The sequence below is a fragment of the Bos grunniens genome, chromosome 9 (genome assembly GCF_055505025.1).
Source record: "Bos grunniens cultivar Pamir isolate PY7600 chromosome 9, Bosgru_T2T1.0, whole genome shotgun sequence".
Taxonomy (NCBI): domain Eukaryota; kingdom Metazoa; phylum Chordata; class Mammalia; order Artiodactyla; family Bovidae; genus Bos; species Bos grunniens.
The window spans coordinates 97,515,991-97,530,099 of record NC_141173.1 but is presented as its reverse complement, the minus strand read 5'-3'; the positions used below and the strand labels follow the sequence as shown (position 1 = coordinate 97,530,099).

The 14,109-nt window shown below is 42.4% G+C and overlaps 1 protein-coding gene across 4 annotated transcripts in view; it reads right to left on the bottom strand.

Moving 5' to 3' along the window:
- SLC22A3 (solute carrier family 22 member 3) overlaps window positions 1–14,109 on the bottom strand; it is a 99,814-nt gene that overhangs the window by 15,180 nt on the left and 70,525 nt on the right. For 3 of the 4 annotated variants that reach the window (XM_086318596.1, XM_086318597.1, XM_086318598.1), the window contains exons 6-7: window positions 8,540–8,637; window positions 8,206–8,420 (exon numbers count right to left, since the gene is read on the bottom strand). In XM_086318596.1, the coding sequence (XP_086174722.1) occupies window positions 8,206–8,420; window positions 8,540–8,637 (313 nt within the window). Of the gene's footprint in view, window positions 1–8,205; window positions 8,421–8,539; window positions 8,638–10,142; window positions 13,057–14,109 lie in introns of those variants that run through there. The other variant, XM_086318599.1, reaches the window with a different exon arrangement.

Sequence of the window (14,109 nt, the reverse complement as noted above, 5' to 3'; positions counted from 1 at the left end):
TAAAGTGACCAAGATGACGCTGGTCAGACCACCGATGACCAGTTTGAAGATGACTGTCAGAGCTGACTGTGCCATTTCTGCATGTAGCCCTCCTCCCACACTCTATTAAAGCTCTTACCCCCAAGCTTGTGGTGCTGGTGGTGGTGGTGGGTGGGCTTTGGCTTTTGCGCAGACATTAGCCACCCTCCCCCCAGTTGCCGGCATCTGAAATAAAGCAAAGTTTCCTTTCTGCCAACCTGGCTGCTTATTGGCTTTTGAGCTGTGAGCAGCCGGGCCCACCACACAGCTTTCTGTAACATTTATACTCATACTTGTTTGTGCTCACTCAGCATTAAATGGTCCTCCTGCCTTCTAGAATTATTGCACTTTCCTGAATATATAATTTTTTAGTAGAAAAGTAGGCACGAATGAGAAGGATGAGATAAGAGGCTGGAACTTGGTAGATTTATGTGTGTTCTCTTCAGAGAATCAGTTCAGTTCAGTTCAGTTCAGTCGCTCTGTCGTGTCCAACTCTTTGTGACCCCATGGACTGCAGCACGCCAGGCTTCCCTGTCCATCACCAACTCCCGGAGTTTACTCAAACTCATGTCCATCAAGTCAGTGATGCCATCCAACCATCTCATCCTCTGTCATCCCCTTTTCCTCCCACCTTCAATCTTTCCCAGAATCAGGGCCTTTTCCAATCAGTCAGCTCTTCACATCAGGTGGCCAAAGTATTGGAGTTTCAGCTTCAGCATCAGTCCTTCCAGTGAATATTCAGGACTGATTTCCTTTAGGATGGACTGGTTGGATCTCCTTGCAGTCCAAGGGACTCTCAAGAGTCGTCTCCAACATCGCAGTTCAAAAGCATTAATTCTTTGGTGCTCACTCTTCTTTATGGTCCAGTTCTCACATCCAAACATGACTACTGGAAAAACCATAGCTTTGACTAGATGGACCTTGGTCAGCAAAGTAATAGATATTCAGAGAATACCCAACTACTAAAGAAAGCTAAAACTCATTAAACAAAACAACTGCCAAGGAGGGCGAGGGAGGAAAAGAGGGCTCCAGAGTGCAGGTCGTGGCTGGGAGGCTCCACCTTGTCACATGCTGGTTGCTCGCTAGCCAGGACATCCTGGTGTCCTGGACATTGCTGTAGCTGAGGACACCCGCAGCACCCACGTTACCGTCACGTCGGGAGGAAGGAACAGCAGAGATGCTCTGATGCGCTGGGCCGCCATCTGCTCTGGCACAGCTGTAAACACGTGTTGTATTTAGCCTTCACTTTTCCATTAAGGCCAGGGAAGGGGACCAGGAAACGCATTCCACCCCTTCCTCCAGTGAGCAGGTGGGGCAGTGCCAGGTGCTGGGGAATGGAGAGTGGCAGCTGGTGCCCAGATTCCCTGGGTCCCGGCCTGACCGGGCGACCTCTTGCTGCTCTGCGGCTGCAGAGGAGAATGCCTCCAGCTCCTATGGAAATAACTTGATTACTTAAGAACCAGGTTAGGTTCTTAAGCTACAGCTTTTTCTACTGAATCAAGATTGCTCTACGAGTGAATCCCACTGACAACTTCAGTGACAATTTAATCTTATAACTGGTCATTCATGGGGAAAAAAACAAAAACCAAGAAACCAGATTAAAACACACACACACACACACAGAGCATGAGAGATGTATGTGGTTAGCTCAGTGAAGACAGATCAATAACTAGTCAATTCAATAAAAGGTTAAGAAAATGCTTTCAGGTTTTCTTAAGAATCTCAACTCTTTCTAAGCAGTAAAGGCCAGTATCTAACTTCACTGGACAGAGATTCTGTTGAAATGTGTGACAAAAGAGAAGTTCGAGAAGCGGCCCGCTGTTTCAACAAAAGGGTAAAATGAAAACAATTTATAGGAGGTGTAAGGGATGTGTGAATATTAAGATTGCACATAAAAACTTCCAACCAAACCAGTAATATTCTAAGTTCGCCCTGGAGTGACGATAGATATCTTTTGATAGCAATGGCAAGAAACAAGACAATTTAAGATTGAGGACTGAAGCTGAAACTACCTCCCACGAACTCCCGAGGACACAGAGAAAGAGGGTCCCTCTGAAGGGGATTTGGTCAAACTGCTAGAGATTATTGAGAATAATTTCTCAGTTTTTGAAGAAAGGATGTAGGGTTTTAAACAAACACAATTTTATATCTCCTCTGAATGCCCCATCTGCAACAGACTCATTAATACTTTTTACTTAAAAAGAAAAGTCCAAGACAACTTTTTCATTTCAAAAAGACTTACCCAAACGGCCGGGTTTATAGCTATCTTGAATAAACTCAAATTAAAAATGGCAGATGAGTATGGGTCTTAAAAAGCTCTTTTAAACACAGGCAGAACACTCTCTGATATAAATCACAGCGACATCTTTTTCAATCCAGCTCCCAGAATAATGGAAATAAAAGCAAAAATAAACAATTGGGCCCTACTTAAGCTCAAAAGCTTTTGCAGAACAAAGGAAACAATAAACAAAATGAAAAGACAGCCCACAGTTGGGAGAAAATATTTGCAAATGATGTGACTGATAAGGAACTAGTCTCCAAAATTTACAAACAGCTTATGATGCTTAGTAGCATCAAAACAAACAACCCACTCAAAAAATGGGCAGAAGACCTGAATAGACATTTCTCCAAAGAGAAAATACAGATGGCCAATAGGCACATGAAAAGATATTCAACATCGCTAGTTATTAGAGAAATGCAAATCAAAAGTACAATGAGATGTCACCTCACACTGGTCAGAATGGCTATCATAAAAAAAAAAATCCGCAAACAACAAAAGTTGGAGAGGGTGTGGAGAGAAGGGAACCCTCCTGCACTGTTGATGGGAATGTAAATTGGTACAGCCACTATGCAGAACAGTTTGGAGATGCCTAAAAAAACTAAAAATAAAACTACCATATGACCCTACAATCCCACTCTTGGGCATACATTCGGAGAAAACCATGGCCCGAATAGATACATGTACCCCAGTGTTCACTGCAGCAGTTTACAATAGCTAAGACATGAAAGCAACCTACATGTCCATCAACAGGGGAACAGATAAAGAAGATGTGGTATACACACACACACACACACACACACACACACAATGGAATATTACTCAGCCATTAAAAATAATGAAACAATGCCATCTGTAACAACATGGACGGACTTAGAGAGTATATACCGAGTGAAGTTAGACAGAGAGAAGGAGGAGAAATATCACATGACTTTCCTTATATGTGGGATCTAACAAGAAATGATACAGATGAACTTACTTACAAAACAGAGGCTCAAAGACTTAGGAAACGAACTTAGGGTTGCCAAGGGGAAGGAACACTTAGGGACTTTGGGAAGGCCATGTTTACACTGCTATATTAGAAAGGATAACCAGCAAAGACCTATTGTACAGCGCATGGAACTCTGCTCAGTGTTATGTGGCAGCCTGGATGGGAGGGAGGTCTGCGGGAGAAAGGATACTTGTATATGTACGGTGAGTCCCTTTGCTGTACACCTGAAACGATCACAAAAGTATTAATCGGCTATACCCCAACACAAAATAAAATTTTAAAAAAAGCTCTTTTATTTTTCAGGCTTTAATTAGAATTCAAAAATTTGGGTCAGAGACAGTGGGTCTTAGATGAGGATACAACCCGGACGATTGTTCTAAAATTGTTTTCCAGAATTTCATTCTCCAGTCGGGCTTCGTGGGGGGAACGCTGGTTAAACAGTTTTCTCTGAGATAATTTTAGAGCTGATTCCCCTAAAAGGCTGCTCAGTATTCTTCTCAGGGGCAGTCATCCTGGTGATGACGTCAAGAATGGCTGAGAGGAAAAGTCTTTCTAATGTTAATTCAACAGCCCAAGGAACCAAGTCCAAAAGTTCCTTAAGTGGAAGTGAGGACTCTCAGCTCAGGCAAGCAACCCCTGCTAACATTGGGTACTCACACACAGCACTACGAATTTGAACTTATTCTTGGCAGTCAGTTACGACGAGCATGAGACTACGAAAGCAGCTGTATCTGCAGAACACACAAATAAAATGCGTCCAGAATAGGAGCAAGTCGTTTCCATTGCTGCTAAGTACAACTCTAAGACTTGGGAAATTCGGTCTACAAAATAAACCTGACCAGATCAAACAGAAAAGTGTATTCTTTGTCTTCTGTTTTCCAATATAGGAGCGTGTTCTCTGTAAGACAGCTTGATTCCCACCCACTTAGTTACTTCAGTATGGGTTTGGACATTTGATCTTCAATGCTTTCTGGGATGGTGCTGGAGGCAACATGATTAAAACCATCCCAATCTTTCTGGGGCCAGAGAAAATCTTCTGGGGGAGAGTTCTATCACGAAAAGATGGGCCAAACTTAAGTCATTTTTTCCCCTTTACTTTCCTAATTTCATATGCAATGAGTATGTAATTAATATTTGATTCCTATTCCATATGGGATGAAAACAGATGACCTTGTCTTAGGAAACTACATTTAAAAATTAAACCTAAAACTATACAGTGCCAAAGTAAAATGGAAAGATCAGTGAAGTATCCAGTGGTCCTCATTTGTCACCTTCTCCTAAATTGTGCATAATGCCCAACAATAGAAATTGTCTGTCTCCTTTGAAAATGAACTTATGGTTGCCAGGGTGAAGGGATAGCTAGGGAGGTTGGGATGGTCATGTACACACTGCTGCATTTAAAATGGATAACCAACAAAGACCTACTGTACAGCACAGGGAACTCCGCTCAGTGTCATGTGGCAGCCCGGACGGGAGGAGGGTTTGGGGCAGAATGGACACATGTGTATGTATGGCTGAGCCCTTCTGCTGTTCACCTCAAACTATCACAATGTTGTTAATCAGCTATACCCCAATATGAGATAAAAAGTTAAAAAATAAATTATGTCTACCTTGTTTATAGCTCTATCCTTACTTCTAGTTTAGTGGCAGCAATTAATAGATACTAAGTAGATGTGTATTGACTTATATTGACTTCTCCAAGTCTTTTTTTTTTTTTGGCCACACAGGGAGGCTTGCAGAATCTTAGTTCCCTGACCAGGGGATCAAACCTGGGCTCTGGCAGTGAAAGCACTAAGTCCCAACTGCTGGACCGCCAGGGAATCCCCTTCCCCAACTCTTATAATGCGTTAGCCCAGTGTGGGAGGTTGAACGATGTTCCCCAAAGTTCAGGTTCACCACCTCAGAGTGTGGCCTTATTTCAAAATAGGGTCTTTGCAGATGTCATGGTTAAGTTAAGGCCCAGAGATGCAGAGAAGGTCATGTGAAGATGGAGGCGGAGATGGGAATGCTGTCCGGGAATGCAGGGATGGCTGGCAACCAGCGGAAGCCCAGAAGAGGCAGGCAAGTGTCCTTATTGACAGCCTTCAGGGAAAGCGAGGCCACGCCTACACCTGGAGGTCAGACTCCAGCCTCCAGGATATGAAAGAACAAATCCGTGTTGCAAGCCATGCAGTTCATGGTACTTTGATACCGCGGCTCTAGGAAACTCACATGCTCAAGAACAATGAGATAAATGGAAACAGTTCTGTTTATCATCAACCATTCCAACATGACAGGATTTCTCCCCCTTCTCATTCTGAAGGTGGGCATTCTGTAATGGTATCTAAATAGGGTTATTTGATGTTTTAGGATTTCATAAGAATATTATTAATGAACTTATCTATTAATGTCTGACTGTTTTGACATTGCAAAGAGCCAACTCATTGGAAAAGACCCTGGTGCTGGGAAAGATCAAAGGCAAAGGGAGAAAGGGGTGACAGAGGATGAGATGGTTGGGTTGCACCATCGACTCAATGGACGTGAGTTTGAGCAAACTTCGGGAAATAGTGGGGGGCAGAAGAGCCTGGCGTGCTGCAGTCCGTGAATCAGCACAGGCGGTTCATACTTCTGAGAACCATGCTCTACTTTGTCCATACTCTTCACTAGGTTGTCAACCTCTCCAAGTCAAGAAATGTATTTTTCTTCCCTTTGTAACCTTCGTGTTTTGCAGGGAATTAGTGATATGAAAGAAATGTGAATCAGGGTCAAAGATATCACAAAATTAAGTCAGATAAAGGTGATCAAAAGCAAACTAAATGAATTCCATTTCTGGGTATATATATGAGAAAAAAACCAAAGCCACTTACTGGAAAAGATATACACACCCTAATGTTACAGCAGCATTTTTACAGTAACTAAGGAGCAAGAATGAATGGATAAAGATGTGGTGCGTGTTATCCCATATATAGCGACTGAACAACAACAATATGTGGAATCCAAACTAGGAAACGAATTTATCTACAAAACAGAAACAGACTCTAGAGAACACACTTGTAGTTAACACGGGGGAGGGTGCAGGGAAGGGATGGACTGGGAGTTTGGGGTTGGCAGATACAAACTATAGAGAATGGACAAACAGCAAGGCCCTATTGCACCGCGCAGAGAACGGTACACGCTATCTTGTAATAAACCTTATGGAAAAGAAAAAAAAATTCTTCAAACTGAAAAAATAAATGCTTCTCTTGTGCTGACATAAAGTACTACAAGAGGCTCCAGCTGTCCCAGCAACCTCCCCCCCCCGCCCCCCACACACCTCCTGGAATGTGGAAATAATGAACTTGATCTAAAACACACATTCCCTGGGAGTTTGAAAGGCTTCCACCGTCCAGGCCCTGCTGTGTTCCAGGACAGGGATAATTGGCGGTGGGTTAGCCACACACTTGGAGTTACCGACAACCTCTGTATCGCACAGCAGTCAGCAAGCCCTCCCCTCCCCAGTTTAACTCTGAAGTGTCTCTGAAATCACCGTCTCCCATGCAGGCCTGAGTGCCACCACCTTGATCCCTGCTCGCAGCATCGCTCCCTCCCCATTGCCATTGTCCTAGCTGCCGCAGTCACTTGGAGGCGCTTATCTGCCACCCGAAGCTCACAAGCCCACACCCAAGCTCTTGGCCTGACTGTGAGGCTATCGTTGCTGGACAGGGATGATCCCTCAGCCTCCTTGCCGGGATATTCCCGAGATAACGAAGAAGGTTCCAGGATGTTCCTGTGATAACGAAGAACGTTTAGTTCCTAAACCAGCACAGGTGGTTCATACTTCTGAGAACCGTGCTCTACTTTGTCCATATTCTTCACTAGGTTGTCAACCTCTCCAAGTCAAGAAATGTGTTTTTCTTCCCTTTGTAACCTTAGTGTTTTGCAGGGAATTAGTGATACGGAAGAAATGTGAAACAGGGTCAAAGATATCACAAAATTAAGTCAGATAAAGGTGATCCAAAGCAAACTACATGAATTCCATTCCTGGGTATATATATGAGAAAAAAACCAAAGCCACTAATTGGAAAAGATACATGCACCCCAATGTTACAGCAGCATTTCTACAATAACTAAGAAGCAACCTAAGTGGCTATCGACACATGAGTGGATAAAGAAGATGTGGTCTCCTACATTGCAGGCACATTCTTTACCAACCGAGTTATGCGGGAAGCCTATATATATATATGTAAAACTCCTCAGCCATAAAAAGAATGTAATTTGCTATTTGCAGCAACATGGATAGCCTTGGAGGGCATTATGCTAAGAGAACTAAGTCAGACAGAGAAAGACAAATACTATAAGACATCACCTATATGTGGAATCTAAAAAATTACAGCAAACTAGTGAAAATAACAAAAAAAGCAAACTCACAGATACAGAGAACAGACTAGTGGCTACCACTGGGGAGAGGGAAAGGGGGGTAAGGTAGGGGTAGGGGACTAAGAGGCACAACTATTAGGTACACAGTAAGCTACAAGAATCTGTTGTACCATATGGAGAATACAGCCAGTACTTTATAATAACTACAAATGGAATGCAACCTTTACATATCATGAATCATCATACTGTACATCTGTAACCTACGCAATATTGTACATAAAGTAAATTTCAATTAAATTTTTTAAAAAAAGTAAACTACGACTACAATCTAGGTTTTACACATCTATTTCATCCACAAATGACCCTACAACTGGGGAAAACGGAAAAATCTATAGAATCAATCTTCTACACTCACAGTCGTTATGCTGATTTGGCAGAAACGGAGAGACATCACAAGAGTGTGCCTGGCACTATGATGTTGATGCCAGGGGACATTTGCTAAAGATGAGAAGTCCCCCGTTCTTGATTATTTTAAGATTTTTTTCAAGATCTTGGCTGCCAAGCAGACTTGAGGGACAGTTACCTTCTGGTAAGAATGCAGTGACAAGGCACGCCACCCCTGCCACGACATTGCTGGCCGCAAATGGTAGGCGTCGACCAAAACGCTCAATGGTTAGTAAGATCAAGAGGGCTCCTGGCAGCTCCACAACTCCCGAGATGAAAAAGTCGATATAGAGGTTGCCTCCTATAATTCCCAGGCGCATGACGAGTCCTTGATAAACCACAGCACTTGTGAACCTGGAGTAACATCGAAAGACAACAGAGAACAAGTGAGAGAGAACTTCCACCTGATCTGGAGAGAGGGATGCGTTGTAAATTTGACACAAGCTTTTGAATCCATCACAAACCAAACTTACCAAGCAAACATAAGTATCAGTGTGCACTTCCTCATTTGGGGAGTTCTCACCAGATCTACAAAGGATGGATTACTAACTTCCTCATCCGTAACAGTGATCTATACAAGAGAAGCAGATTTTCAGTAGGAATACACAGCAAGAGACATCTGCATGTTATAGATTCGTCATTGACCAGATTCAAAGCTACCGAATGATCTTACTGAACCAATCAGGGTCTTTCGTTATGACATCTTAGCACCTGAGTACAAAAAGTTTGGTTCTCTAGCCTTTGTCCTCGGTCAGATTCTCAAAGGTGTGCTTGCTGTGCTGAGAATCAGCAGTACTATGTGCTTGGAATAAACAAAGATAAAAGGTGTGTTCCAAAGTAAACTACATTTGTGCATTGTCACATTGGAGAACACAAGCATAAACGTGGTGAAAGCAGGCTCTAAACAAGCTCCTTTATCTATTAACTCCTCAAATCTTATGCTAACCAATAAGCTAGAGTCATGGTAGGTTCTAGAGCAAGGCTGGCATCAACGGTGTCCTATTGTTTCTTTCCGTGTACTGGAATCCAGCATCTTTTTGATAACAGGAAAATTCAGCTCATCCTTATTTGGCCATTCAAGAAGTTGGTCTTTCTCGAATTCAATTAAACAAATATTGCTCTTTGCCTCCTATGAGTAAAGTACTAAAAAGGAAACAGCTGAACATACCCACTGCTTCCGGTCTTTTTTTTTTTTTACAAATTTTTTTTTGCATTAAGTTTTGTGTATTTAAATATTGTACTAGAATAGTATTTATCTTGATTACTGAGCTTTTAAAATTCTTCTTCCTTTTTTTGGCTGCATGAAGCGGCATGTTGGATCTTAAGTACCTTGACCAGGGATTGAACCCACACCCCCTGCAGTGGAAGCATGAAGCCTTAACCACTGGAATGCCAGGGAAGGCCCTCTGCTTCTAATTCTGTGTGCGGAAGAGACCGTAACTCAGTCTCCTGCAGTGACCGCTGTGCCACACTTCCATACACTTGCATAGTGTTACTTCTGCCTGAAGAATTCTTACTCTCCCTGGTTCTGCAGGTCTTCCCTAACCTCAGGTAGAACTGGTGATCTCCACTCTGTGCCTCCACTTACTAGACTTCTATCACAGGCTCTACACAATTGCATGCCTTTACAGGTCTACATATTCTTCTCCCTGCGTGAGCTCTGGAGTTCTTGTGGGGCAGAGACTGTATTGTAGCACCAAGCAAAGTGTCTGGTGTCCAGCCAATATTTGGGTGATTACTGAGTCCTGAAACAGGAAGTCAAGTGCCTTGGCCACGACTCTGTGCTGAGTGTAGTCCTTGGTCTTCGTCCTTCTGCTAAGTGAGATCCCTGGTTAGTGAAAACAGGACCCTCATTGTCTGTTTGCTCAACTCCAGATCTGTTCCAGACTGAGTGGAAAGCTTGGCAAATTTTCCCCAAGCCTTTGTGTTGGAATTTGACTTGAATTCTCATGGATAGTACCTTGTCAATCACCCGTTCTAAACATTACATTCAATGCATCAACCAAATCTTGACATCTGTTGCCTATGCTTGCTCTGAGGAAAGTCACACACACAAAAAGAAGATTGCAAAACGAATTCTTTAGATCACTTTATTTTCCTAAGTCTTTCTGACACTGTATTTCTTCTCTCGTTGTTGTTTAGTCACCAAGTCATGTTAGACTCTTTTGTGACCCCCTGGACTGTAGTCCACCAGGTTCCTCTGTCCACGGGATTTCCCAGGCGAGAATATTGGAGTGGGTTGCTATTTCCTTCTCTAAGGGATCTTCCCAACCCAGGAATCAAACCTGCCTCTCCAGCATTGCAGGCAGATTCTTCACCACTGAGCCACCAGGAAAGCTTGTATTTCTTCTACAACAAGACACAAAGTTTTCACACTTCAAAATCTCAAAATTAGGATGTGTCCTATAACTCAGCTGATAAGAGAGTAATGAGCCACAGCTTCAATAGCATGGCTTTTCTCAGTGAGCGGCACATAAAATGATGATGCGTCTCTAAATCAACAGTATCCTAGGATCAATGAAGCAACAGTAGTTTCCATAGCGACGCTAGTGGAAGACTGCTAACTGATCCAACCATGCACTCTTTCCATCCCCCTCTGGATAACAGAACCCACAGAGTTTCAGTTAGGCTCACGGCTGCCTAGTTAAAGTCATATTTTCTAGCCTCTCTTTCAGTTGTGGGTGGTCCAGTGACCAAGACCTCAGCAACGACGTGGGAGTAGAAGCCATGTGTACAAGTTCTGGGTCCCATCCTTTATAAAGGAAATGGTTTGCTCTCCATTCACAGTTTCCCCCTTCCTGAGGGATGGAGGAAGACGACACTGGTGAAATGGCTTCCATTATACAACCTATTGCAGGTGATAATGGAGAAATGAGATAAATGGAACCCGGGTCCTGGGTGACCTCATGGGGCAGAGCTACCCTCAGGGCTGGGCTACTCACCTCTGCGTGGGCACGTAATAGAAAAAGGCACTTTTCTCTTTTTTGTCGCTGTATTTTTGGAGATCTCTGTTACAGCAGCAAGTTGACCTGTACTATAACTAATGCAATCCTTATTAAAATGTTCCCTGAGCTAATATTCAAAATTCTAAGACCCCCTACCCTCACCTCTGCTGTTCCAAAAACAAATCAGGAATACCAGAAGCAAAAGAATTTAGTATGTCCCAACAATACAGTTGGCTCTTCACATCCACAGGTTCTGCCTCTGTGGATTCAACCAGTAGTGGGGCCTGTGACTGATTGAACCCATGGACGCAGAACTTGGGGATACAGAGCATCAGCTGAGACCCATTCTGTACAAGGGTCTTGAGCATCTGAGGATTTTGGTATCTGCAGAGGGTCTTTGAACCAATATTCCACAGATACCAGGGGAAAACTGTATATTTTTACACGGTTGGTTATCAAAATATTTTTCACAGTTAGTTTCTATATATTGCCCATATTAAAATGGCTAACGCCTACGAAGTATGTAATATTTCTTAGATTCTGGGCTAATGAATTGATGAATTGAAATGTAGCATGAAATAGTCCATTTAATTCTCATCAAGACTCTCTAAAGTGAGTACTCTTCAGGGTTCTATTGTATAAATAAGTAAACCAAGGCTTAGCACACAAGGATTCAATAGAAGAAGGATGGCTAAGCCAGGATGTGAAGTCCAGGCAGTTGAGAGCTTCTGTTCCTCATTGTCTTACCGCACTACTGAACATATTAAAACTTTTTATTCTAGAAAGCTTCTCTGTGGTTTATGGTAACTTCTATATAATTTTAGAGAAGGACATTATGACCAAAAAGCTAATCTTTAGTTAAAACACTATTTTATGGAAAAGGTGGCCTTGATGAAAATGATTTAGATTTTGAGGATCTTTAAATTCCAGATTAAAACCACTCATTATATGAGGGCAGCTTTCCTCCACGGATGGATGACTCCTCCAGCAGTTCTTTTCTTTTCACTTAGAGTTTTTCCTCAACTCAGGAAAACTTGGGGTCATGTTTATGTCATACTGTTCTCTTCTCTCCAGGAAGTTCCTGACAGCATTGCTCATCTGCACATGAGCACCACGATCACCCACGGCACAGAGGGGGACAAGCTTTCCTTTTCAACAGCAATATTCACAACGATTTATTCAGTTCAGTCAGTTCAGTTCAGTCACTCAGTCATGTCCAACTCTTTGCGACCCCATGGACCACAGCACGCCAGGCCTCCCTGTCCATCCCCAACTCCCAGAGTTTACTCAAACTCATGTTCATTGAGTCGGTGATGCCATCCAACCATCTCATCTTCTGTCGTCCCCTTCTCCTCCCACCTTCAATCTTTCCCAGCATCAGGGTTTTTCCAATGAGTCAGTTCCAATGAGCATCAGGTGGCCCAAGTATTGGAGTTTCAGCTTCAACATCCATCCTTCTGATGAACACCCAGGACTGATCACCTTTAGGATGGACTGGTTGCATCTCCTTGCAGTCCAAGGGACTCTCAAGAGTCTTCTCCAACACCACAGTTCAAAAACATCAATTCTTCGGCGCTCAGCTTTCTTTATAGTCCAACTCTCACATCCATACATGACCACTGGAAAAACCACAGCCTTGACTAGACAGACAGAACTTTGTTGGCAAAGTAATGTCTCTGCTTTTTAATATGCTGTCTAGGTTGGTTATAACTTTCCTTCCAAGGAGTGAGCGTCTTTTAATTTCATGGCTGCAGTCACCATCTACAGTGATTTGGGAGCCCCAAAAACAAAGTCAGCCACTGTTTCCCCATCTGTTTGCCATGAAGTGATGGGACTGGATGCCATGATCTTTGTTTTCTGAATGTTGAGCTTTAATCCAATTTTTTCAGTCTCCTCTTTCACTTTTATCAAGAGGCTCTTTAATTTTTCTTCAATTTCTGCCATAAGGGTGGTGTCATCTGCATATCTGAGGTGATTGATATTTCTTCCGGCAGTCTTGATTCCAGCTTCTGCTTCATCCAGCCCGGAATTTCACATGATGTACTCTGCATGTAAGTTAAATAAGCAGGGTTACAATATACAGCCTTGACGTACTCCTTTCCTGATTTGGAACCAGGCTGTTGTTCCATGTCCACTTCTAACTGCTGCTTCTTGACCTGCATACAGATTTCTCAGGAGGCAGGTCAGGTGGTCTGGTAAACCCATCTCTTTAAGAATTTTCCACAGTTTATTGTGATCCACATGTCTAAACAAACTTGGACGCTGTTTTAAGTCTAGAATTCCAGATCCAGGAGCCTGGAACTGTGCTTACTGTCTGAAGCCCATTTAGATTGATTTTCTGTTATTTGTTGCCAAAAGCAGAATTATTTCAAGAATTCAGTCCAGAACAATGCTTTTGCATAATAACAGAATATTTTAGGCAAAATAACTTTGCAATTAAGAATGAAAATAATTGCTTCACTACTCCAATTTACTCTGTAAGAATATTTAATATTAGTTTTAATTTCAAACTTTTCATATTTAGAATCAAGCGGTCACATGATCTCTGCTTTTCCAAAGCACACGTTTAATGCCTAATATACATCCCACAGCAAAAGAATATGCAGCGCTGATAATAACTGAAGATAATCAAGACCAATTTCCCCATTCAGTAAATGAAAGGATTAATAGTGCTTCCAAGCAAGTGAGTATTTTGCCAATTTGAGAACAAATCCAGCTCGTCTTTGATTTACTAACACACTGTCCACAGTGACGCAGATATTCTGAAAGATGACCCACTTTCTGGGTGTCCAAAGACCTCGGGAGACTAAAAGCCATATCTTGGATGGAATTCATCCAGGAAAGTCTTGGCAACCCATGCGCAGTGACTGGTTCAGCGCCTACCCTTTTACAACAACTTCTAGCTCTGTATTTTGAAATGAAATCGTGCTTATTTTCTATCTCCAAAGTGTTTGCATAGTCTTAGATGTAAAAGAATAGAAATGCTATATTAGATTATTATAGATAGATGAACTTTAAACTTTGTTTTATTGAAATATAATTTACATCCAGTAGTATTTAGCAACTTTAAGCTACATTTCATGAAATTTTGACAAATG